The sequence below is a fragment of the Cyprinodon tularosa genome, unplaced genomic scaffold, assembly GCF_016077235.1.
Source record: "Cyprinodon tularosa strain WSP-4 unplaced genomic scaffold, ASM1607723v1 ctg225, whole genome shotgun sequence".
In the NCBI taxonomy this organism is placed as follows: Eukaryota; Metazoa; Chordata; class Actinopteri; order Cyprinodontiformes; family Cyprinodontidae; genus Cyprinodon; species Cyprinodon tularosa.
In genome coordinates this window covers 138747-162835 of record NW_024038839.1, presented here as the reverse complement: position 1 = coordinate 162835, position 24089 = coordinate 138747, and the positions used below count along the sequence as shown (strand labels likewise).

The window sequence follows — 24089 nt, the reverse complement described above, 5'->3', positions numbered from 1 at the left end:
AATCGTGTTTACAAGGATTAGTTACTCAGTTATCAGAAGTTTAGAACATTTTTTGAATCCTATGTGGCAAAGGAATAGGAGCCCATGGTAGGGGAAAAAGTTGTACAAAATTATAAAAACAAGTTGTTGCATGAGGTCCATTCTTCTCTTGGAAATTAGAAAAGTGTATTCCATGTTTTTCCAATCTCTGCTGAAAGTGTAACCTTTTCCCCTTCATGGTTGTACTAATTGTTTGAAAGGCTCTATAGAGATGGATTGAATTGAAATGCTCAAACTCCTGAATTCTCCTGAACACAAGAAAAGACGAAAAGGTACAAGGTACGCAACTGATTGATCAGAAGTGCAGTTTTATTGATGATACTAACGGTGCAACTCTCTGCAGGTATCAGTTAAAATACAGAATACATTCAGCCTGTTTTCCATAAATCACTTTATATTTTATAGTAACAACAGCAAATAGATTTGTCTCAGTGTTGCTCATGCAAAAGCACAGTGATCAGTTCACTCAGGTAAACACATCTAACTTACAATAAAAATACAGTCTTATGGGCACTTTTTTCTTGCTGAGGCATTGGTTAGTGTCACTGCAGAAGGAGAAGGCACGCTGCATTCACTTAAAGCAATACAATCTGAAAAAAGAGCTCTGAGTTTAAGCTTAAGGGCATCTGGATACTTTTGCCTGAGGTCATACGCAGAATTTTCTAAAGCAGGAAGTCCATGGCTCTGTATGCAACACCTGTAAGACACACAATACTAAATGAAAGTATCCTGTATATTATCTGGACCATTAAAATATTTTTGAAGGGTTTTTTTTTTTTTTTTTTGCAGGATTTTATGATCAACACATTTTCTGACACATCAATGCTTTCAGTTCATGTTGAGAAAAATATATATTTTTTAAAGATGAATTCATTTATAAGGGAAAAAAAGGCTTTCCAAAGCAAGCTGTGCATGATATCAAAAAGTAACCCCACCCTGAACACAGTAGTTAGTTGCAGCTCCTTTAGGGGCACCAACTGACATCAAACAATTCCTATAATTTGTAAAGAGGTTTCTACATCAATGTGGAGGTACTTCTGTCTGCGTCTCTTTCAGAATCGTTTTAATACTAAGTCTTTTTAATGTCATGCCAAATTAATTCAGCCAAATGTAAATATGAACTTTGACTTGGGCACACCAAAGCCTGAATCGTTGAAAGGTGGACTTGTTTTTTTGGGATAATTTTACTGCTGGAGAACCTTAGTTACTAGCTGATGGAAAGACATTCATCTTCAGACTCTTCTGGTCATTTTACATCCATTATTCCTACACCACAATGCTTCATTGTTGATTTATTATTTTTTTTTTTATAATGCCGTGTTAAGGAGGCCATTTCTGTGAAGACTCTTTCTTATTATGAAATCAAAAACTTTGACATTAAATTAGCCAAGCGAGGCCTGCTGAGCTTGCTAGTACTGGGTTGTTTTGTGACCTCCATTTGACAAATTCTGTTGGAAAGGTCCTTTAATCTTCCCCATATTCTTTGAATATTGAAAATTGGTTTACCATATGGTATTTTTTGGGGGGTCCAAAAGCTTATTAAACTTATTCTAAACCTTTATTAACAAAATATTCAAAAGCTTTAGATTTACTCTGGAAGTAAGTTTGATGCAACAAAATAGATTTTACCTTATTTTTATAGTGAGGGACCATATGTTAAGGCTGTTAAACCTCTTATTTATCATCTGTTCCTTCAAGATGTCTAAATGATAGTCAGTATCCATTTTATAACAAAACTAAAAACAAGACATTGTATGATAAACTGTTTAAAAAAAGGCTTAGATGGGTTTTGTTACTTTAGCTTTTTTCCCCCTTTATAATAATTTTAACGGTATATGCTGCAATTAATTATATGCTCTCTAACTAAAAAAATAAATAAATAAAATTTCAGATTATTTTCCTTTTGTTTCTCGTGTTCTGGTTATGAAAGGATCAGCGGCTGCTGTAGAATTTAAAAACCTGGCAAACAGACAGCGTTATGAGTTCTTATCAGGTCAGTTCATCCATCCTAGAGCTGCTCTGAACTAACAAAACCCAAGCTCTGAGATCAACAGTAACAAATCCTCAACTTAACCTGCTGAACCGTTAGAGCTGTGAGGCTCGAAGAGGAAGAGAGGCGGCAGTGAAGCAACAGGGAACAGAATGGGAATGAGAAGAAAGATGTTTACATGTTACTTGAATGTTGTTTTACCATAGTTAAAGTCTGATTCCGAAAGCTAAACATTTTCTTTATTGTTTGAGTAGTTACTGATTAATAACTACTGTAATAACTGATCATTTCCAATTGCTTTAAGAAAATGAAATGTGGCCCGGTTCAGAGATACTGTCAGTGGTTTAACATTTCCAAATAGGAAGAGGGGCCTCAAGTTAAGTTTTGATAAAGTTCCCATTCAGCCTACCTCAAGTTCCCTGTTGTTCTTAAGTTTTCATTACTGTGAAAATCAAGCTAAAAAGGTTTAAACACAACAACTGTGTCCTTTTATTTTCTTAAAGCCTGTCCTTAAAGGTCAGCTTGAGTGCTAAAAAGAACAGGCTGCATAAAAAGCTTGGACAGAATATCTAAACTTAATTCCATGTGACAAATCTTTTTAAAACTTTAATCATTATAAAGATAAACGAACATTTTCAGGCATAATTTTAACTTTCAGATAGAGATCAGCTCTAACAGAGCGTGGCCACTGGATAGCGCAATATCTAAGCAAATGCTAACACCATTAGGGATTTGCTACAGAGCAGATCAGACTGGTTACATCTTGAAAACAGAAAAAAGAAAATCTTATTATTGAAATGAAAATTTAATTCCAATCAATCTAAAATGTTTCATCGGGTTCCTCTGTTTGATTTAGACTAATTGTGTTTCAATGCGCTGCATTATTAAAATGAACTATTAAAGTAGAATTTGATCATATAATTATCAAATATTCAATAAAAATGCAAATTAAGGATGGAGTGAGGAGAATAAAAGTGCAACTTTAGGAAAGACTAAAGAGACAGCAGCTAAGTGGACACTTAGGCAGGTTAGACAGCACCTAATAGCATCATGTGATCACATAGACTCAGAGCAAAATAGATCCAATCAAACAATCAATTACATTTCTACACTCTGCAAAACAATTTTCGAGTAAAATGTTAAACAAATATGGAGTTTTTTAATCAAATCTAACCTTGGCAGCATAAAGGGATAAAAAAATAGTGTCTGTATGTTTCTTTGCTCTTTTGATTACTGTATGTTGATGCTCAGAATCAGGGTTTTAAAGTAAAACTTGACTGACTTCAGGTTCTTCAATCACAGCTACAGCAAGATGAGAAGGCCTCAGAAGACAAAAGCATGAATATCACTTTTGAATAAATTTCCTGATTTTTATGTCCTTTTGACGTCTTTTCTTTCCTCAAGTTTCTTCCACATCACTGATCTTTAGCCTTGGCAGGTCCAAATGGTCCAACCATCTTCATGGCAGCGTAGTTCTGAGGTGTAAAACAAACACAGAGATGCCAAGATGTTAAAGATGTATTTTGATTACTATTATTAATATTTATGTCAGTTTGGCTGACATATATATTTACCATGTTCTCTTACAAAAAACATGTGTTTGCTGACACAATTTTGGATTAAAGCTCCAAACCACGAGCCAACTAAAACTCACCGGGAAGGAGTACAAGAAGACACCCAGGAAGAGGAAGATGAGGAAGAGGATAATGAAAAGGATGATGAACCACTTGAATCGCCTCCACACAATAAATTTGAGGGTCTTATAGGGCGAGGAGAACCAGAGGAAGGACGTCTCTGGACGCCTTTTGGACAGAAAAAGGGGCATAAGGATGAAAAGGGGAGATTTTCATGTTATGTTTTAATGTGAATCTCTGCAGGTGTGTAACTCACTGAGGCTCCTCTAGATGGGGGTTCATGTTGGGCTCATCTCTGCCAAGCCCAGCTGGTCTCTCCTCATGTTCCTGCTCTGTCACTATCTCCAGGGACATCTCCACTTTCCCCTGAAACACAGACATTCATCCTCAGACTCCTAAATTTTTGTACCTGCTTCTGCAGCCATTTCCCCAAACCAAAAAAATCAGGACTGCATTTGTATCAAATGTGTTCTTGGGTGTTCTCACAGCAATTATCTTCTCCCCGTTTTTCTCACAGGTGCAGGGCCACCATCCTTTAACGGTCTTCTGTTCAAATAGAGAGACCAGTTTTTCCATGGGCTGGTCCAGCGTCTGCAGGGTGCATTTCTCTGGAGACTTGGCAGGACGCAACATGTGGTTCAGGTCCATCACTATGTGGCCTAAACACACATTTATGGCATTTTAAAGACCATAGTTAAGACCAAACACTTCTCAATGAGCCACTATCCCAAATGTAAAACCAAAGTGAACTTGTCCTGACCTCTAAGGCTTACCAACATTTATAATTCCTAACCTCACTGTTTGCACTAACTGCAAAAAACAAGGTGGACTCAAAAGATGGAAGGACAATCCAAAGAGTAACATAGGTTATCACGTTCTGCTATTCCACAGCAAATGCAAAATGCATTATTTGGACAAGCTCTTTTTTTTCCATGGATTAATGTGGATGTTAAAATCAAACAATAATTTTCCTTTTGTGTTCTGTATGTACCTGAAAGAAGATTGAAAATGTTACAGTTCACATATGTACAGAGTAAGTATTCGCTCCCAGTGTTTCGTAAATTTTTTTGTGTTTTACTTTCTGAAGTATCCTTTTTTTAGAGAGCTACATAGAGCTTAACCTCTTTTGAGGTCAATTTTTAAAAAGTGGAGTACCCATCCACCCATCTTCTTCTGCTTATCCAGGATCCGGTTGTGGGGGTAGCAGCTTCGGTAGGCAGGCCAAGACATGCCTCGCCCCAGCCACTTGTGCGAGCTCCCCCGAGTGGAATCCCTAGGCATTCCCAGGCCAACCGAGAAACAGTCCCTCCAGTGTGTCCTGGGTCTCCCTCTGGGTTGGACATGCCCAGAACACATACGTACCTGGGATCTCGTTCTTTCGGTCATGACCCAAAGCTCATGACCATAGGTGAGGGTATGAACGTAGATGGACCAGAAAATTGATAGCTTTGCCTCTTGGCTCAGCTCTCTCTTTACCACAACGGACCGGTACAGCACTCGCTTCACAGCAGACGCCACAACAATCCGCCTATCGATCTCAAGCTCCATTTTCCCCTCATTTGTGAACAAGACCTCAAGATACATAAACTCCTCCACTAGGGGCAGTACATCCTCCCCAACCTGGAGAAGGCACTTTACCGTTTTCCGGCTCAAGTCTGTGAGACCAAATTCTAAGGCCACCAAAACAGATTCCCTCATCAACTTGGCTGCACCTAGAAATTCGGTCCATAAAAGTTATGAACAGAATCAGTGACAGATGGGCAACCTTGGTGGAGTGAAGTGTGGAGTACCTCTCATCAATAATGCACAAGCAATCTTCAGGTCTTTCTTGACAACATCAGCTAAAGTGAGGCTGAATGGAACAGAATCTAGTCAAATACAGCAAAATGTAGATGTTAGGAGGCCAAGGCACATGTCAACTGAGAATGCAAGGGGATGGCCAGATCAGAGTTTTCAAGGAGGGAATTTGTGAAACCAAGAATAAGCTTTTAATGCATTATTCCTTAGTCAATATTGTGATTAATTAGTCTGTGAGTGGTTTTTACAGATGATCCTGTAATGAAAGCTGGTTATTAAAGTTTTAATTATGTTGACATTAAGTATGGAGGTCTGCAGAAAGACCAGACATCCACTGAAAGTGTTTTTCCAGAGTTAGCTCAAGTTCAGAAGCGTGTCTGCAGGAAAGCTGCTTGCGTCTGACCCTCACACCGTTCAGGAAGATTAACCGTCAGCGGTCCGAGCCGACGAGCTGCAGACAGGCAGGCATGGAAAAAATGCTTTGAGGTGGCCACACACCCCAGCCGGGATGAGGAGAGTAAAGCCGAGCGAGACGGTGACAGACAGGAACGGCTCTGAATCTGGAATCCTCATCCTATCACGCCGCAAAGGGACGACCCGTAGCTCCGACCGCCGTCCTCCCCTTTTTCCCGGGCAGGGAAACAAACTGAGGCAAGTCGGAGGGAGCCAGAGGGGTTGTGAGTTATTTCAAGAGACAGGGTTGAGGCAGAGTCAGGGGTGAAGGAAAGGCAAAATTTTGACAGCTTGAGTTCAGTGGAGAAAAAATAAAATCAGCCTCTCCCTCCCAGCCAAAAGTGCCGACACAGTGGAAATGAAAGAGTGTTAATTCTAAAGATAAATGTTATCACAGTAGTTGTCCGTACATCGCACATATGGTTTCTCGGCTAGGTTTACACCCTAATTCCTTTGCCAGAAAAGAGGAAAATCTGTCTGAATGTCAAACTCAAATTGACTTAAGTATTTGTCAACCCCCAGAAGGCACTAATATGCGATTCTAACTCAATTACAGGGAAAATAATATGAATGCAGAGACTTTCTTTTAGCAGAAAAAGAATTTCAGGAATGTAAAAAAAAAAAAACCAAGAACCTTATTAAATTAAAGTAGGCTCTTGAAATGCTACAATACCAAACATAACCTGCTGCATTTAATCCAAAAATATACAGCAGCATCCATGATTTCCTCCAACTTATCAAAGGTTTTAAATCCTCTTTACTTATTGCAGCATAATCTTAAACAAAAAACATAGGAAAATTACAAAATAAATTTTAAGTAGATGTATTCAGACTAGAACATTACATTTTTGTAAAATAACAGGTGAGCACCCTTTACAATTCCCATCATATAATGCAACTGAACCATTGAGGTAAAATATGATGTGATACTTCAGTACTCTTCTTCTTCAGCATGTTGGTCACAAAGACGAAACACAGATTTGGGCATAAAAGACAGTTAAACTTTATCAAAATATTTTATGATTGAGTTTTAATGCAAATACACAGAAATCCACTAGCCTCCCAAATATTACATCCAAGCAGTCCTTTGACAATTTAGCTGGGGAAAACCCCCTTATGCCCAATGTTTAATATGGTGGTGGAGTTTTCATTATGTGGGTTTGTTTACCTGCAATAAACAGGAATCTTGATAGTGACATGCTAAAAACAACACTCTGAAGAGACCCACCCACTGTCCAGAAGGTCTACCAGGAAAACAAAAAAAGCTTTTTTGTCTTACTGTCACAAACATGAGTGTGTGTAGTTTGCTAGAGACTAAGATTGGTGTAATTTACAACCCCCCCCTAAAATATACCCAATATCTGCTTGTGGAAAACCCCCTCATGGCCAATGTTACGTGTGGTGGTGGATTTTTCATGATTTACGTATTTACGTATGTATCACCAAGTAACAGGAATGAGCATGGCAAAATTCAGCTAAACTATCTGGACATTTTATAAACACGCTAAATAAAAATTTGATGCCCAGCTCTAATGCCAGATATCTGAAAGTCATCATGGAATCTCTTAGAAGAAAGATGATCCCAAGAGCTTGATCAAAATCAACACATACATGAAACAATATCTACCATGGTTCATCTTGGAAATTAGACTTACATTTTATATACAGTAACATTCGGGAGATGAGCTGAAGAAAACAGAGAAGATAAGAACCAAGGCTCCAGATCATGCACAGTGGTGCTCAGGAAAATTAATAATACAGGGAGCTAACTTTGTCCTACCAACTGTTAATTCAAGTTCGTTGAAAGCTAAAACCATTATATTGACGATCAAAAAAGATAATCTTTATAGAAAAATTGTCTTTCCCAGTTGATAATACTATGAATTCTATATTGTTTTTTTAATCACTCTATTCATGCATGTGCTTGTTCCATCCTAATGTTACCTTCTTGTTAAGTGTTAATTCTAATGTTTTTCCCATGTATTTTATTTAGTCAAAACAGACATAGATGATATTTCTTAACAGAGAAGACTTTAGTAGTGTGCATTTGATTGTCCTTGATCTGGAACACTTTTTATTATCTCGATTAGGCTGCAGCCAGTGATGTTGCCTCATTTAGAAAAAAACATGTATATGATGCAGTGATGAGTGAAGCAATGACGTGGCAAAGTTTGATCCTGTAGATTTTTAACCCCGTCAGGCATTCCATATGTAACTAAGTTCTGTTAAACCTGCTGTCATGTTTTGGTGCTCATTATATATATATATATATATATATATATATATATATATATATATATATATATATATATATATATATATATTTATATATATGTATATATATGTGTGTGTGTGTACATAGACACATTTCAGTGTTTTTTTAAGTGTTTGTTTGCAGTGATCTCTGCTCAGGAAAAGAATCAGGGAGACAAAGCCTGAAGGTGTGAACAGAATAGCTCTATTACCTTTTACATGAAGCAGTTAAAGATCCAGGAGAAAGTGTGAGAGTTTATTTTGCAGAAAGTGAAACATCATTAAGTAGATTTTACTATTGTTATGTCTTAAACCCTCCTATTGCCTCTGGGTCATAATGACCTGAAAACAAGTTTTTTATTTATTTATGAATTTTAAGACTTTTCCTAAATTGACCCCAGCATTTGAAAAGTAATTGATGCCTTCAATCCTCTTTCCATCTAAACTGTGACATACAAGTTACAGATGTCATTTTGACCAGATAGTAATAATAGATAGAGCAATCAAGGAACCAAAATGTGTGAAAATTTGTGATTTTCTCCAGTAGAAGCCACTGCCTGTATAGAGGCTGGATTTTTCAGCCAATGAGGGTGGCACTAGAGATGAGGATGTCTGGGATTGTGGGAAAATATCAAATCTCATGATCGAAAAGTAACAAAACTACCATCTGGTCACTTTATTAGCAGTTTCCCGTATTAAAGAGGAGCAGGAAAGTATTAAGGAAAATTACAGGCTCTTGTCAAAATGTAATGATATGGTTTCTAACCAGCAAACCTGTAGTTGCAGGACAAACTTCTGTACACTGCACGATTGACATATTGCTAGTATTTTGGACTGCTAAGAGCCTATAAAGTGACTGCAGGTGACTGTGGAAACAATCATTCTTCTGCATTCAGAAATGTTTCATTGAACTGTTCTAAAAAAAATTTTTGTTTTTAATAAATTGCAAAAAAACAACAACTCTGGTTTAGAAGAGGAGGCGGTCTCGGAAGAAGAAGATGGGGAGAAATACAACCCAGACTAGGATGCCGATTTATCCACAGAAGTAGAAAATTAAATGCCTCAAGCTGTGATGCAAGTTGTCAAGTGGAAAGGCAAGTGGTAATTCTTGAATTGTTGCAGTTTTCTGCCGGGTTAACTGGTATTCACTCAGTTTGTTTTAAATGGCAACTAGATTTAGTGTATAAAATTCAATTACAGTGCATATAGATGGTTTAGTCAAACCTGTTGTAGAACTATATACTGTACATGTGCCGCATAAAAACTTTTAATTAATATTTCATTCATATAAGAAAACAAATCTTGTTTATTTTCTAAACCAAAGTGGTATAGAGCTGTTGGAAGGTCTAAAAAGCATCAGTAGCCAATAGTATCATTGTATGCTTCAACCCTACATGGCACTTTCCTTCATTTGCTGGTGCTCTGCTATGGCAAATGACCCTGTAAACTATCCTGGCAAAATCAAGCATAAAGTGAGAGTGTTATTTTATTTATTTTACCGAGGTAGTCATCAAAGGAGAACTTGTCATTGTCCCAGATCTGGATGGTAATTTTAGGCGCCACTTTGGTTTCAGCTTTATCAATGCTCCAGAAGTGTTCCTGCACAGAAATAAAGAAAACCACAATGAGAAAACTTTACATCTTAAAGGTAACGAGGAAGTTCTTTCATTTCCGGGTGGAGCATCTCAATAAGTGAACCTCCAAACTGTCTGCTCATATGTTTACATAAGGCCATCCTACACGCTCATCTCGTTAGCTATCTTTTTCTCCGCATGCGCACTTTCAGGCATATATGTGTGGTGAGCTATAGTTTCAGACAGTAATTGAAGCTCATCTTTGTCACTGAGGATCTTTGAGAATGGCCGAGGGTCGTAAGAGAAAAGGTGTCTACGAGGTGTATGAGAATTAAAGAAAGAAGTCAGAAGAGGCAGATGTATCCCCAAATGTTTTGCACTGAGAGCTCTCCTCGCAAAACATAATGGTTTTTGATGTCACAGCAGGACACTGTCGCTACCCGACAGCAGCAACTGATGACAAAGATGGGGCAGGCACCGCACAGTGGAGGAGGATGATCATTTGTCCAAATGGTAATTTAACTGAGTTAGCTATAAAATCCACTATATAGTCCCCGCTCTATATAGTGATGGAGGGATTTAGGGGCTAGCGCGGATGTTCAGGGACAGTAAACTTGTATGAGCTATGAGAACAGCAACTTTTAAATGGAGAGTGCAGAAAGAAAGATGAGCTCCTGCATGCTCTTGCACGCGGTTATTAGGCGTTCCCTCTCGATAGGGAGTACAGGGTTATGCATGTGCATTTTTATTTTGAAGTGGAGAAATTTTCCAAAATCCTCTACAATACCTTTAACTGTACAAATATCTTTCTAACATTCAGATAAACACTTGATTTTAATGTCTTCTTTGCCACAGTATTCTAAGTGGGTTAGTGATGCATCTCACTAGGTTAAATTACACAGTTTCTTTAAAACAGTTAATATAACACCCCGATGACTTACGTAAAAGAAATTGAGACTGTTAAGGAAATCAATGCACCCCCTTCTCATCGAAAAGGTATTCTGAGAAAAAGCAGATCTACATTTTTTTGATTCGGTGTAATGTTTTTCCAGTTGGTGCAGCCATGGAGTCTCATTTGCTCTGTTGTTGAAAAGTTGTAAATATTTCATGTGCATCAGGGTGACATTGACACATTCATTCTTTCTGCCTCTAAGTGCATAAGCACTACTAATATCATAACACCAACATGCCAGACAGATATCTGATCCCGTCTCATCTTCATGCTAATCTGCTTCACCCTGTTGCAAGGTTCCTCCCTTTTTCTTTCCACTCGCTTCCTTCTTTTGTATCCGTCTGTGACACTGTGCCGACTGTCATGTAGATAAAAAATATGTTTTTCACATATGAATTTAAATGGATCGAATGTGATTTGTAGTGAATGTCACACCAAATTTAAGTTCAGGTCTTGTACAAAGCATAGGGCAGCACATGGCAACGCCATAATGTGTGACATTACTATTAATATTAGAGTTGACTTGTTCAACCTTGACAACTTTGCATTATTCTCTTTACCATTTAGAGTTTCACAGTTTGCAACACGTGCAGTTCAGACATTGTAACAAGTGTTTTGAACACATATTTGCATCATATCAGAGCGCAGGTATTCAGGGCAACATTGATGCTTTACTGTATTAGTGCGGTATGGATGGAGGATAGGGGACTTAAGAAATACAGAAATGTGGTTCTATTTAAACAAAAGCTTGTCCTAAAAACAGTAGAACAAACCTACTTTTAATTATTAGTATTTTTTTTTACATAACAGCAGCTTAAATATATCCAGACAGATGAGGTTTCAATGTTTTTTTATGGTTATGTAGCATTACCATAAAAAACATGAGACATATTCAATCATCTTTAAATGAAACAATATAAAGCAAACATTCATGCTGATGGTGTTTATTTTGTCTTTCCTCAGCCTGAAAGGAAGTTTTGCACCATTATCAGTAGATAAAAAGATGTCTCAACTCTATCTAAGGCAAATTTCATGACTGGATTTATTGCATTGCTGCCATAATATCACAGCTCCACTCTGGAATTCACTAAACTACCAAAAGAGACCCAATGTTTCAATGGTTTTTAACAACAGTCTGCATGCCAAGGTGCTTGATTTTGTACACCTGTGGCCATGGAGGTGATTGGAAGTGATTGTGACACCTGGTTTCAATCATTTGGATGGGTAAGAAAATACTTTTGGGAATCAGTGTTGTTTTTGACAGCCATCTTATATTTAGTCTTAGTTTTTTCATCTTCAGGACTAGGGTTAGGGTTAGGGATTATTAATTTGAGTCAAATTTTAGTCATTACTATGAGATAGTTTTAATCAGTTTTAGTCGACTAAAACTAAAAAATCAGTCAGTTAGTCAGTTTTATGTAGCACTTTACAAACATCTCACTACAGTGTGAATTCACAACCTGATTTCTAGAACCGAAATAAACTTTTTATGATGAAAATAGCAAACAGACAAGCTAACAAAATGGAAAATAAAGGAATGGTGTTAGACATACAAGGTTGCCATCCCAAAAGCATAGACTTCCTAAACTATCAAGAATTATGCATTACACATAGATAAATAACCTTTTCATCTGGGTCTTTATCCAAAAATAAACTATGCAATTAAATATTTGCTTTGAATATAATTTAAAAGGGTTTGCATAACTTTTTGTGAGCTTGAAGACAAAAGGATTTTTTACGCCTGGCAGAGGACGATCAGCCACATATCTTTCATGACAATAAATCATGAAAAAAGGAGCATCAACAAAATAATTTGGTCATCGTAATTGTTGACGAAAACGAAACTTTTGGGAATGTAGTGTACCAAATTGGAAACTTGAAATGTTATGCATTTACATACTATTTATATATGTTCTAATACTACTGCTAAGAACCTTAATAATAGTATAGGTCTTATAGCTGGTTTAAATCTTATTTATCTGACAGGTTTCAGTTTGATCACATTAATAATAAATCTTCCTCATGTTCAAAGGTTACCTGTGGAGTAACACTGCGATCAGTGCTAGGGCCAATTCTCTTTACTATATACACTCACCGGCCACTTTATTAGGTACACCTGTCCAACTTAGACTTAGACTTAGACTTGACTTTATTAATCCCTTGGGATTACTCCCTTCGGGAAGTGTTCGTTAACACTTAATTTCTAAGCAGCCAATCACATGGTGGCAACTCAGTGCATTTAGGCATGTAGATATGGTCAAGACAATCTCCTGCAGTTCAAACCGAGCATCAGTATGGGGAAGAAAGGGGATTTGAGTGACTTTGAACGTGGCATGATTGTTGGTGCCAGAAGGGCTGGTCTGAGTATTTCAGAAACTGCTGATCTACTGGGATTTCCACGCACAACCATCTCTAGGGTTTACAGAGAATGGTCCGAAAAAGAAAAAACATCCAGTGAGCGGCAGTTCTGTGGGCGGAAATGCCTCGTTGATGCCAGAGGTCAGAGGAGAATGGCCAGTCTGGTTCGAGCTGATAGTAGGGCAACAGTGACTCAAATAACCACCTGTTACAACCAAGGTGGGCAGAAGAGCTTCTCTGAACGCACAGTACGTCAATCTTTGAGGCAGATGGGCTACAGCAGCAGAAGACCACACCGGGTGCCACTCCTTTCAGCTAAGAACAGGAAACTGAGGCTACAATTTGCACAAGCTCATCGAAATTGGACAATAGAAGATTGGAAAAACGTTGCCTGGTATGATGAGTCTCGATTTCTGCTGCGACATTCGGATGGTAGGGTCAGAATTTGGCGTCTACAACATGAAAGCATGGATCCATCCTGCCTTGTATCAACGGTTCAGGCTGGTTGTGGTGGTGTCATGGTGTGGGGAATATTTTCTTGGCACTCTTTGGGCCGCTTGGTACCAATTGAGCATCGTTGCAACGCCACAGCCTACCTGAGTATTGTTGCTGACCATGTCCATCCCTTTATGACCACAATGTACCCAACTTCTGATGGCTACTTTCAGCAGGATAATGTGCCATGTCATAAAGCTGGAATCATCTCAGACTGGTTTCCTGAACATGACAATGAGTTCACTGTACTCAAATGGCCTCCACAGTCACCAGATCTCAATCCAATAGAGCATCTTTGGGATGTGGTGGAACGGGAGATTTGCATCATGGATGTGCAGCCAACAAATCTGCGGCAACTGTGTGACCATCATGTCAATATGGACCAAACTCCCTGAGGAATGCTTCCAGCACCTTGTTGAATCTATGCCACGAAGAATTGAGGCAGTTCTGAAGGCAAAAGGGGGTTCAACCCGTTACTAGCATGGGGTACCTAATAAAGTGGCCGGTGAGTGTATATATACTGTCAATTGGTAAATTTATAAAACAGCATGGGATTAATTTGCACTGTCTATCTGTCTGTCTGTATGAAGCTAAACCATTACATAGACTAAAGGCATGTCAAACATGTTTGATTTTCTCCTGACCTGATCGGGAGGTGGTTGTGAGAGGCTGATCACCCCTCTTTACCCCATGTACACTACAAGAAGAAAGACGCATCATCAAGCTGAAAGTCGGGCCGATCGGCAAAATTCTTGCACGACTGGAAAGTTGCCCCGAAAAGGGGCAAAAAGTCGCACAGTGTAAGCTTAGCTTTAAATGGCCAAGCTCCTTTCTATATCAGAGATCTAATTGTACCTTAAATCCCTAACAGAACACCTTGCTCTCAACCTGCAGTTTTACCAGTGCTTCCTAGAATTTCTAAAATGAGAATGGGAAGCAGACCTTTTAGTTATCAGTCTCCTCTTCTTTGGAAACTACTAGTTTTAGTTTGTGAGGCAGGCACCCTGTTTACTAGGCTAGGCTTAAAACTTTCCTATTTGATAAAGCTTGGAGTTAGAGTGGCTCAAGTTTTTCTGTCTATCTCTATAGTTATGCCGCTATAGTCTTAGACTGCTGGAGGACATAGGGACTCCTTTTTCATTATTGTGCTGCATTATCTATTCTCCAATTCTGCAGAATTTGTTAGTTCAATTTCTAATGCTATCTTCTCTCTGATTTTTCTCATAGTAGCTTCATCCTGTCTGTTCCTGTTTGGCTCCTACACCACCCAGGAGAGAAATATCAGCTGTGCTGCTGCCATTTACACCGTTTCATATATATGTTGGAGTTCGGTTGAGCATACCATGTCTTTAATGGTGTGCTCGACATCTTGCTCAGTTTAAAAACAAACTTTTTCAAATTAAGTTATTACTTTACCAATGCCATGAACAGAAGCAATGGCAAATGGGAGCAATTGTTTTCTATAACACTAAAGTGCATAAATCATGTCCTTGGTGCTGCCAGAGTCCTAAACACAGGAATTTTTCTTCAGTATTTCCTTAATCCATCTTCTTCTATGAAATCCCATCGATTGCTGGGGAAGATTTGTCAACTTACAATAGTTTGAGAAAAATATTCCTGTGAAACTATAAACTGCTGTCAAATATTCACAATCATCCAGTAGACAACATCCAACAAATCAAAAAAATTAGGAGATGTTTAAGAGAACTGGCAGATTCAAGAAGTTAAAAAGCCTTTGAAGGAGGATGAAGGGTAAGTTAGTAACTTTAAAGTAAATGGTCTTTGTCAAATATAATAAAAAAGTTACTTAATTTATTTTAAATACTGCATATTTTGCAAAAGTGTCTAAAGCCACCGAGGAGGGAATTGATAGGAACCATTGATCAGTCATTCTGACTCTGCGGCTGAGGTTTTTGGCTTCATAAACCCTATTTTTGGCTCCTTCTCTCCACCCAGCAGAGTTTTTCATTTAAAACTCCCCGTTGTCTTTTCAGCTGCTCACTGATTGAAGATGCTGGAGAGAGAGGGCGAGTGCTGTCATAAAACACGTCGGCAGAGAGTGGCTAAAGAGGCCCGGCCACGGGCCAAGAGAAGCAAATGACAGCCTGGTTGTTATTTCAGTTTTTGGAGTGCTGTTATTTCAGCTCCTGGCTGCATGTTTTTGTTGAGTCTCTGAGTTTCAGCAGCATCCACTCCTGCTTGTACAAATGTCATATCATGATTTTTGTTAATTGCAGGCCACCGCGGATTAGTTAGGGAGGGCGGACATCGCCTCAGAAATTTCTATAAGCCTGACTCAGCTGTCTGATCTATAACTGCTGATATTATAAATATTTTACCTTTAAATTTAAATCCCTCGCTGTCATACTATAACAATTGCAGACGCACTCATTGGATGTTCAAGAAGACTTTTTGGTCTAGTTGTCAAGGGGAGTTACAAGCAATTATTTGAGTAAAGAAGATTTTTGTTTCCAGTAGCTTGACGTAGCATCGCATAAAAAGAATAATTACCCATAAAGAGTGAATGAAACTCAATAAATAGCACATGGAGGAAATTCATGACACTCCACTCCACGTCAGCAGTTTACAGAGTTCAGACATGAAAATGGAATAACATGAAGAGATTACAAGGTCAGCAACATCCCAGTCAAGCTCCAGTATCCATATTTTAAGACATGTATTCAAGAAATTTAAAGTAAGCACTTTCAACCATTTGAAAACTACAATAACGTGATGAGATGTTTTTCTTTTGTTGGTTTTTATCGCCTCTAAGTTATATTGTGAAACATTAATTATTTAATAGGTTTGAATTAATTACACATCTTGCCTATCTTTATCTCTCTTCTTCCCTTTTTTTTTATCTCCGTCCTCACACCTGAACTTTGTTAAATACAGCAGTATTAATACATTTCCATCAGAATCAGAATCATGACTTAAAGCAGCTGTAGAACACTTAAGCATACTTTATGAAATATAGTATGGTCCCACATGGAAATAATTGATCCATTCTAGACACATTTTATGCTTACATTTTTTTAAGTTACATATATCACACCTATATGTTCTCTCTCTACAGAGGTTTCTGCCTTAGATTAGATTAGATTCAACTTTATTGTCATTACACAGGTACAGGTACAAGGCAAAGAAATGCAGTTTAGGTCTAACCAGAAGTGCAATAGCAGCAAGTGCAGGATAAATAATGGTTCCATAAATACCAGACATGGGTTTTTTACTGAATAAGTATAGAGATGAATACCGTTCTCTCCCTACAGAGGTTCCTGCCTTAGATGCCAACGCTTAGAGTCCTGCAACGGGGCGGGTCCCCGACGGGTCACCCGCTAAAATCCTCTTTTGCGGGTGAAAAATACATAAATAAAAATAAACGGGTCGGGCGGATATTTTTTTAGTGCGGGCGGGTAGTTGGTGATATTTTTTTTTATGCGTGTGTGTTGTTATGGACATCAGAAATGTTATATTAATCAGGCACTGGGGTCACCCTTGTTGTAGCTTAAAGCCCTGCCGGCAGTGTGGGCTTCCCTCCAAAAAGGCCACAGTCAGTGCATACACGTCTGCTGCAGTGTTAATGGCGCTGTTCTGCAGCACAGCGTACTATAGCCTATTACTTGATGTGTTAACGGGTCGGGTTGCGGGTTAAATATCAATGGGTCGGGTTCGGATTTGAATTGAAGATATCCGCGGGTGACGGGTCGGGTTCGGTAGTCATCCTAACGGGTTCGGGTTGGTAAAACTCGACCCGTGCAGGACTCTACTGACGCTGCGCTCTGCAGTTCCGTTTCAAATAAATGTGTTGAGAAATCTGTTTGTCCACCTCAAATACTCGGTCTTATTGTTTTGAGCCTGACAGAGGCAGCGCATGCTGAAGCACCTGGAGAGAGGCGTGTGGTGTATATGTGTGTGTGTTTGGGGTGGGGAAGTCTGTTATATCTGTAATTTACATGAACAAAACTTTATACACCTTTATACATGTTTTTTTTGCTCATCACTTTGGTGCCCCCGTTAGCAGCCCTCTACACACTGCATAGACTCCATATCCCCTTTTTATTTCACAGAATTTTATAACAATAAGGGAAATTTTGAGTAAACTGCTAACACAGTAGGAGGGTGGGAAAGAGGGGTAAAATACGGTAGATTCTCCCCCAAAACAGGAGATTTGGCAGGTATGCAACTGTTGATGGCTGCATCAATTCAACTCTATTCAGTTTATTTATATAGCGCCAATTCACAACACATGTCATCTCGAGGCAATTTACAATTCAACCAGATCATACAGTAGAATTGAGTCAAAGTTTTCTATCTAAGGAAAACCAGTTGATTGCATTAATTCATTGATCCAAGGGCAATCCTCCACACTAAGCATGCTTGTAGCGACAGTGGAGAGGAAGAACTGCCTTTTAACAGGAAGAAACCCCCAGCAGAACCAGAACCAGCATCAGTAATGGCCAGCCTCAGTATACAGGCTCCTTGCCCTACCAACAAGTCATTCTGTGGTGACCAGTGGGCTTTTATGACACAATATCTCATTAAGATTACCTTCCTGTCCACAACGCATAGCTGCTCTGCTGGCAAGTAGTGGAAGGGAAACAGGAATCTGTAGTTAAAGTTGCCCTCGCCGCCTAGAGAGCGGTAGTGGACGTCTGTCTTCTGCTTGTTGTGTTCATGTCCATCAAGCCAGCTGAGAAAAGCATCAACAGATTAGCTCGTTAAACCTTCAAACAGATTAGAGAAAAAAGGCAGAACTAAATAGCCTTACCCTTTGACATAGATGTCACTCATCTTTTCTCCGGTGACACTTATATCATCCAGGAGGACATCACTGGTGTTCCAGATGATGCAGCGCAGGAAGAACCTGTTGAAGAAAACCTAATTATCACAGGGATCAAATTGACTCTAAGATGACTAAAAAAATGGCAATATGTGCATTGTCTATTTGAACTTCACATCACAAAAGACATTCTAAACACAGATTTCAGTATTATCAAACACTGTTGCCCTATTGTTAAAGTGGAACATCTATAATTGTAATTAGAACACTATATTTTTTGCACAGTAAAAGATGAGCAAAAAAGTATCACTTTTAAAATCTTAAGTAAGAAGACGACATATGATTTTGCAAACAAGTAAACCTGTTTTAAATTCTGGAGGTAGCACACACATATCATGAATGCCTTTGACAGAATTCAAATGAGAGATTTTATCTAGATTAATTCCAAGATCTTAGTAAGATTAATCTAGAAAAAAATACATTTACATTAATAATCTTCTTACTTCTTGGCCTTGCGAGGCGTGACATTGAATGGGGGTCCAGGCGGTCCCAAAGACTTAGGAAAGAGGTCCACCCACATCAACAGTCGGCCCTGATACAACAACCAGAAGTTAGTCAGAAATCAGAAATCTGTGGAGAAGATGTTAAGGACAGTAGAGAGTGGGTATGCTGTACCTGCTCTATGTCAGGCTGTAGAGGACTGTAAAGTGGTCTGGTTTCCACATGTTCAGGTACCAGCCCCATTTTCCTCAATATATGAAGGGACAATCGCTCCTTAAGTGGACCGAGGCATCGTTTGGATATTTCTTTGTCATCTAAAACATGCAGATTTTAGAGTTTTAACAAAGGATATTGCACAATGTAAAGAACTGGAGAAGAAGGATACCCATAATGCTGACAGAACTGGGAGGTCAGAAATTCACCTAACAGTAATTCATTATTCACTTTTGCTGGTCTCTGTATCACAAGCAAATGAGGAAAATCTGTGACAAAAATGAATGACATAACTGAATCATTAGTGAGAGGAGAGCGGGAAAAGATTGAGGAGGAAAAAATGGCAAATAAAAAGGTAAGCTTGAGAGAGGGTAAAGTACAGTGGCCGGGAGATGCAAACCAACATTACAAAATCTAAAACTAATCCTGAAATGATCATTTGTTTTGGAACTTGTAAAAGTTTTTTTTAAATGTAACTTTTTCTTTCTGAAATGATCATTTGTTTTGAAAATTGTAAAATTGTTTTTTAAAATGTAAATTTGTTTCTGAAATGATCATTTGTTGTGGAACTTTTTTAGAAGGTTTTTTAGATTTTGTGATGTTGGTTTGCACCTCCCGGCCACCGTAGTAAAGAGATATAAGTAGAAAGGAAAAAAGAAAACATTCAAAATGGCAGAGGCATAAAGTCTGGGGTTATAAGGATTTAGATCAAAGTACAAAATATTTAAAATATTATGAAATGAAAATAAATAGATAAGGAAAAATAAGAGTTAATTTATTCAAGACGCAAGGGAGAGAACTTTACATTTATTTAAGTCTGTAAAGTTCGCAGAAACCATTTATAGATTACTACAGTAGACCTGTTTCCTTTCAAACAGCTGTGTGTAACTACAGCTTATCCCTACTGTATGTGACATCATGTTTGTCCAGTTCTGACAGGAAACTACATTTATTACCTTCAATTAAAAGACAATAAACCAAATGTCTGGGGAGATCCACAACCTTCTCCATTGTCCACAGTGAAAAAAATTCCACTAATTATGGGGTGCTTATGGAGAAACATCTAAATCAACATCTATTTTTTGACCCAGTGAGCCAGAGGGATCCATAAGTCTCATCCACCTGAACAGAAGGGTGTCCAACAGATCACATTTATATGCAATGATTCCTGAAGGTAACTCTGAATAGGATGTTTAAGAAAAACCTGTAGGTAATACTTTCAGTGCTGACAATAAAGTGGTGTACGTTATTTTTTGCTGATTATTCTATAGCAGGTATTAATTTTGGTTTTCTGGTGGTTTAGGTGTGGTCCATTTTGGCGTGAACTGCTATAATAACAGATGCAGTTATCAGTAAATGTGTAGCAAGTCATTGATCAAACCGGACATCTTGTTCTTCTAAAGGTTAGTTAAGATAAAAAAAATAAAACGTTTGTTAGTACTTGTTCATTTTATTTTCAAAGCATAAACTTATCCATTTAACATAAGGTGTTTGAAGAGGAAAGTATAAAATCAGTTTTTTGTGACGAAGGGAAGAGGATTGAGAAAACAGCTATTTGGGATATAAAAAGAAAATAATTCAGAAAGACTTTTAATCCTGGATGCTCAGTAAAAGAGAAACATGATACCAGCATAAATTGGATATGATAGAATATGGAACATGACCTGGATAGTGAAACCATAAAGGAAAAGAAAATAAGAAGGAGAAAAGGGATGGAGAAATGGAGGAAGACTGAGCGACGTCCAGTTAATGCATCCGCTTGGTGGGCAGCAGGCTGATGCACGGGAACCGCGACAACCATGGAAAGAGAACGTGGCGTCGCTCTTCAATGACGAACAGGCGACCGCGATGTGGATGTTGGCACGCACCCGCACACACACACACTTACACACACACGGATGTGCCATAAATCACCAAACCGACAGCCATGACCTTGGATCAGAGCAGCAGCAGAGACGGCCCTGGAACACACGTGTGGCCTCAGTTTCTGAGCGCTTAGGGGCCAAACTGGTTCCTGAATATTTATTTCAATGCTCTGCACCTCAGGTGGTCCCCATGGTTTCCTCATGAGCTCTGTATCTCCTCAAAGATGTGAGGGGAGGAATAAAAGTGAGGGAAGAAAAGCTGAACGAAATAGAGGCAAGAAAAAAGTGAAGAAATCTGTTTGAGTTTCCTCAAAATCCATCTATTAATAGGTCAATGAAATTTGACCTAACAATAGGCAGTAGCAACAAGACAAAACTGATTAAAAGTTATTTAAAGATAAAAAAAAAAGGGCTTTGCCTTTACGTTTCAGTTCCACAAAAATAATAATTTTAACATAAGGCGACAACAGCTTATTAACTAATCTAGCTTCATACTGGTTGAGTTTCATTCTATATATTTTAGTTATTTTTTTTATAAACTTATCCACACCTCATACCATAAGTACTGGGTTCATTTGAATCATCAAATATTACCCACTTAAATCAGAACATCTGTGATGGGTGAAAGATGGGTGTCATGGTGTGATTATCTGGATTCTTTGTTGTGTTCAAGTGTTTACTTCGGGTTTTCAGTTACACTTTGATTTATGTCATTCTGTGTTTTCTAGTCATTAACCTAATTTCCTTTTAGTGTAATTTAAGTTCTTTTTAGTTACATTTAAGCCCTGACTCTCTCCTTCCCACCTAGCTCCCTTCTAGCTACTGTGTTCACACCTGCTCCCAATCAGTTGTTTAATCTATTCATTGTTCATTGGTTTGTTTGCCATATATATATATATATATATATATATATATATATATATATATATATATATATATATATATATATATATATGTATATATATATATACAGTATATGTTCTGGTTGCTGTGTTTGTTATTTCTGGGTATCATTCTGTTATCACCACTCTCATCATTAAAACTTTAAAGAAAACATTTCACGTCCTCTACAAACCTTCTCCCTTTACAAGGGTAATTCGAACTTAGTTATTGAGGACAGTGACTGGGAAGATGGATTTCTTGAGACTAATAGAAATAAACAGACTTTATTTGAGAGAAGTTGACTGAAAATTGAATGCTTTTTGTTATTAATTATAATGATATATAAGGTGTCACTCACCAAGGTCTGCAGCTGTGTATCTCTTTCCTCTGAACTGGATTGCGTCATCTTCATAGATGGGTTTCTTTAGGTTTCGTCGTTCACATAGTCTGCAGAGCAGCTGCCTGGGTGTAAGCTGATCCCTCCACTGGTTAAGTCCTGATCTAATATGGGATGTAAAAACAATCATAAAGTTCTGCTATGCAACACTGGTCAAAATAATCTTCTTTTAAAATATTCTATCATAAAATAATCCAATGTAAAGAGATGGTCTTGTTCACTCACATGCAGTAGGACTTTGGCAGACCGCATGTGGCTCCATATTTGGACAGGAAGCGATTCTCCAAGTCAATCACTGTCTCTCCAATCTTTTCGTCTTTTGTGACCATATCATGGTCATACAACATCACCCGCAGGTCCTTGTCCACAGGGAGGGAGCAGGTGAGCTCAAACATCCTGCAGAGAAAAAGCGTAAACACTGAACCAGTCTGTGGATGTTTCAGCAAGATGGGCTTGATAGTCTTGTGATGTTCAAGGCTAATTTGTTTATAGTGCAGCGAAAATATTATTCTCAACTTTGCAAATGTGACTCAAATGAATTATTGGCAAAACAGGCTACATCTGACTCGAGCAGGGTACAGAAATTAGTGTTGGGATCTGGAGGTCTGTCCACCTTCCTCCAGCAGAGGGCGCCTCTAGGTCTCCTGGAGCTGAGCTGACGACCACACCTGCGATCCATCAGTCATCAGGAGACCAGCATATAAGCTGCGGCAGGACTTCACTCCAGCGCCAGAGTGTTAAGCCAGTTATGGTTAGCAAAGCCTGAGCCAACCAGTCTGTCTGATTCTCTGACTCCCCTGAACTTAGAACTTGAACCTGATCAGTTTTTGTCTTCTCTGCCTTCTAGGAAGAAACCTGACTGAACCCTGGAACTCTGGAAGAGTTTCATCTGTTGAAATCTGCCTGCCGGCTCTCTGGAGCTCAACTGAAGAATCTAACTGTCTGAACCAGCCTGCCCGCCCTCAAGAAGAGGATCGGAAGAAGACTCTGGATCTGAACACTGATAAGTCTGAAGTCAAGCCCTGCCGTTGCTTAGCCCTCTGCCAACCTCTAGCCTCTGGACCCACCTGGTTCCCTCCCTCAGCTGCTAAGTCTGAATCTCGTCACAGGTACTAACCTGCACAATTCCTCTGACCAAAATCTACAGCATCCTGGCTAACCTAACTGTCCCTCTCTACAGAGAACCCTGTGTGACCAGTCCCGGTTCTGTTTCCCTGCATAACTCATATAACTTGTGTTTGTTTTCAATAAACAGTCAAACTTTTCATCTGCCTCCGTTGTGTTCTGCATGTGGGTTAGAACCCTGAACCCAATCATGACAATTAGAAAGAAGGACATAACTTTAGATAAGTTAGATCTTTTGTTACACAGATAAAGTGGAATGCTCTTTTGCTTTTAGAACTGCACTGCTTGTCTGTCATGGTGAGGTAGGAAAATCAAGGGTCTCAGTTTGCCATTTTGACTATACTCTGGCACTCACCTACGGTCATAGGAACTGAATCAGAGCCGAAGAAGATAAAGCTCTTCCTCAGGTTGGTAAATAAAGCTCTTCTATCTGGGAGAACCTCAGTGGAACCACTGCTACTTTGCACCAAAAAGTCCTGACTAGAGTCCATCAGTTTAGAGGTTTTCCAGGCAGGTATCTTTGAGCAGAGATCCTTAAACAGAACCAGGACTTAATGGTGGACGCAGACACAAACATTTCCTTTGGGACTTAAATCTGGGGGACACTTTTCAGTGCTTTTAGTTCTTTAAACTTATTTTACACTTTTTTTTTAGTACTTCGTCCCATGTTATTTGAAACTGCATTGAGATTTTGATGCAAGAAAAACAAATGCATTTTATCGAGGCAACTGGTTTCTCATCTCACCTCATACATTAAAAACAAGTTTACTCAATATAA

The 24089-nt window shown here is 38.6% G+C and overlaps 1 protein-coding gene across 5 annotated transcripts in view; it reads right to left on the bottom strand.

The window, feature by feature from the left end:
* Positions 1-327: 327 nt before the first annotated feature.
* The window catches only part of dysf (dysferlin, limb girdle muscular dystrophy 2B (autosomal recessive)), a 108837-nt gene continuing 85075 nt past the window's right edge, over positions 328-24089 (bottom strand). For all 5 annotated transcript variants that reach the window (XM_038286440.1, XM_038286436.1, XM_038286437.1 and 2 more), the window contains 11 exons: positions 22412-22582; positions 22148-22290; positions 19004-19143; positions 18832-18920; positions 18317-18412; positions 18097-18238; positions 9666-9765; positions 4150-4322; positions 3920-4029; positions 3684-3831; positions 328-3504 (listed from right to left, as the gene is read on the bottom strand). In XM_038286440.1, the coding sequence (XP_038142368.1) occupies positions 3445-3504; positions 3684-3831; positions 3920-4029; positions 4150-4322; positions 9666-9765; positions 18097-18238; positions 18317-18412; positions 18832-18920; positions 19004-19143; positions 22148-22290; positions 22412-22582 (1372 nt within the window). In that variant the 3' untranslated portion in view covers positions 328-3444. The remainder of the gene's footprint in view (positions 3505-3683; positions 3832-3919; positions 4030-4149; positions 4323-9665; positions 9766-18096; positions 18239-18316; positions 18413-18831; positions 18921-19003; positions 19144-22147; positions 22291-22411; positions 22583-24089) is intronic.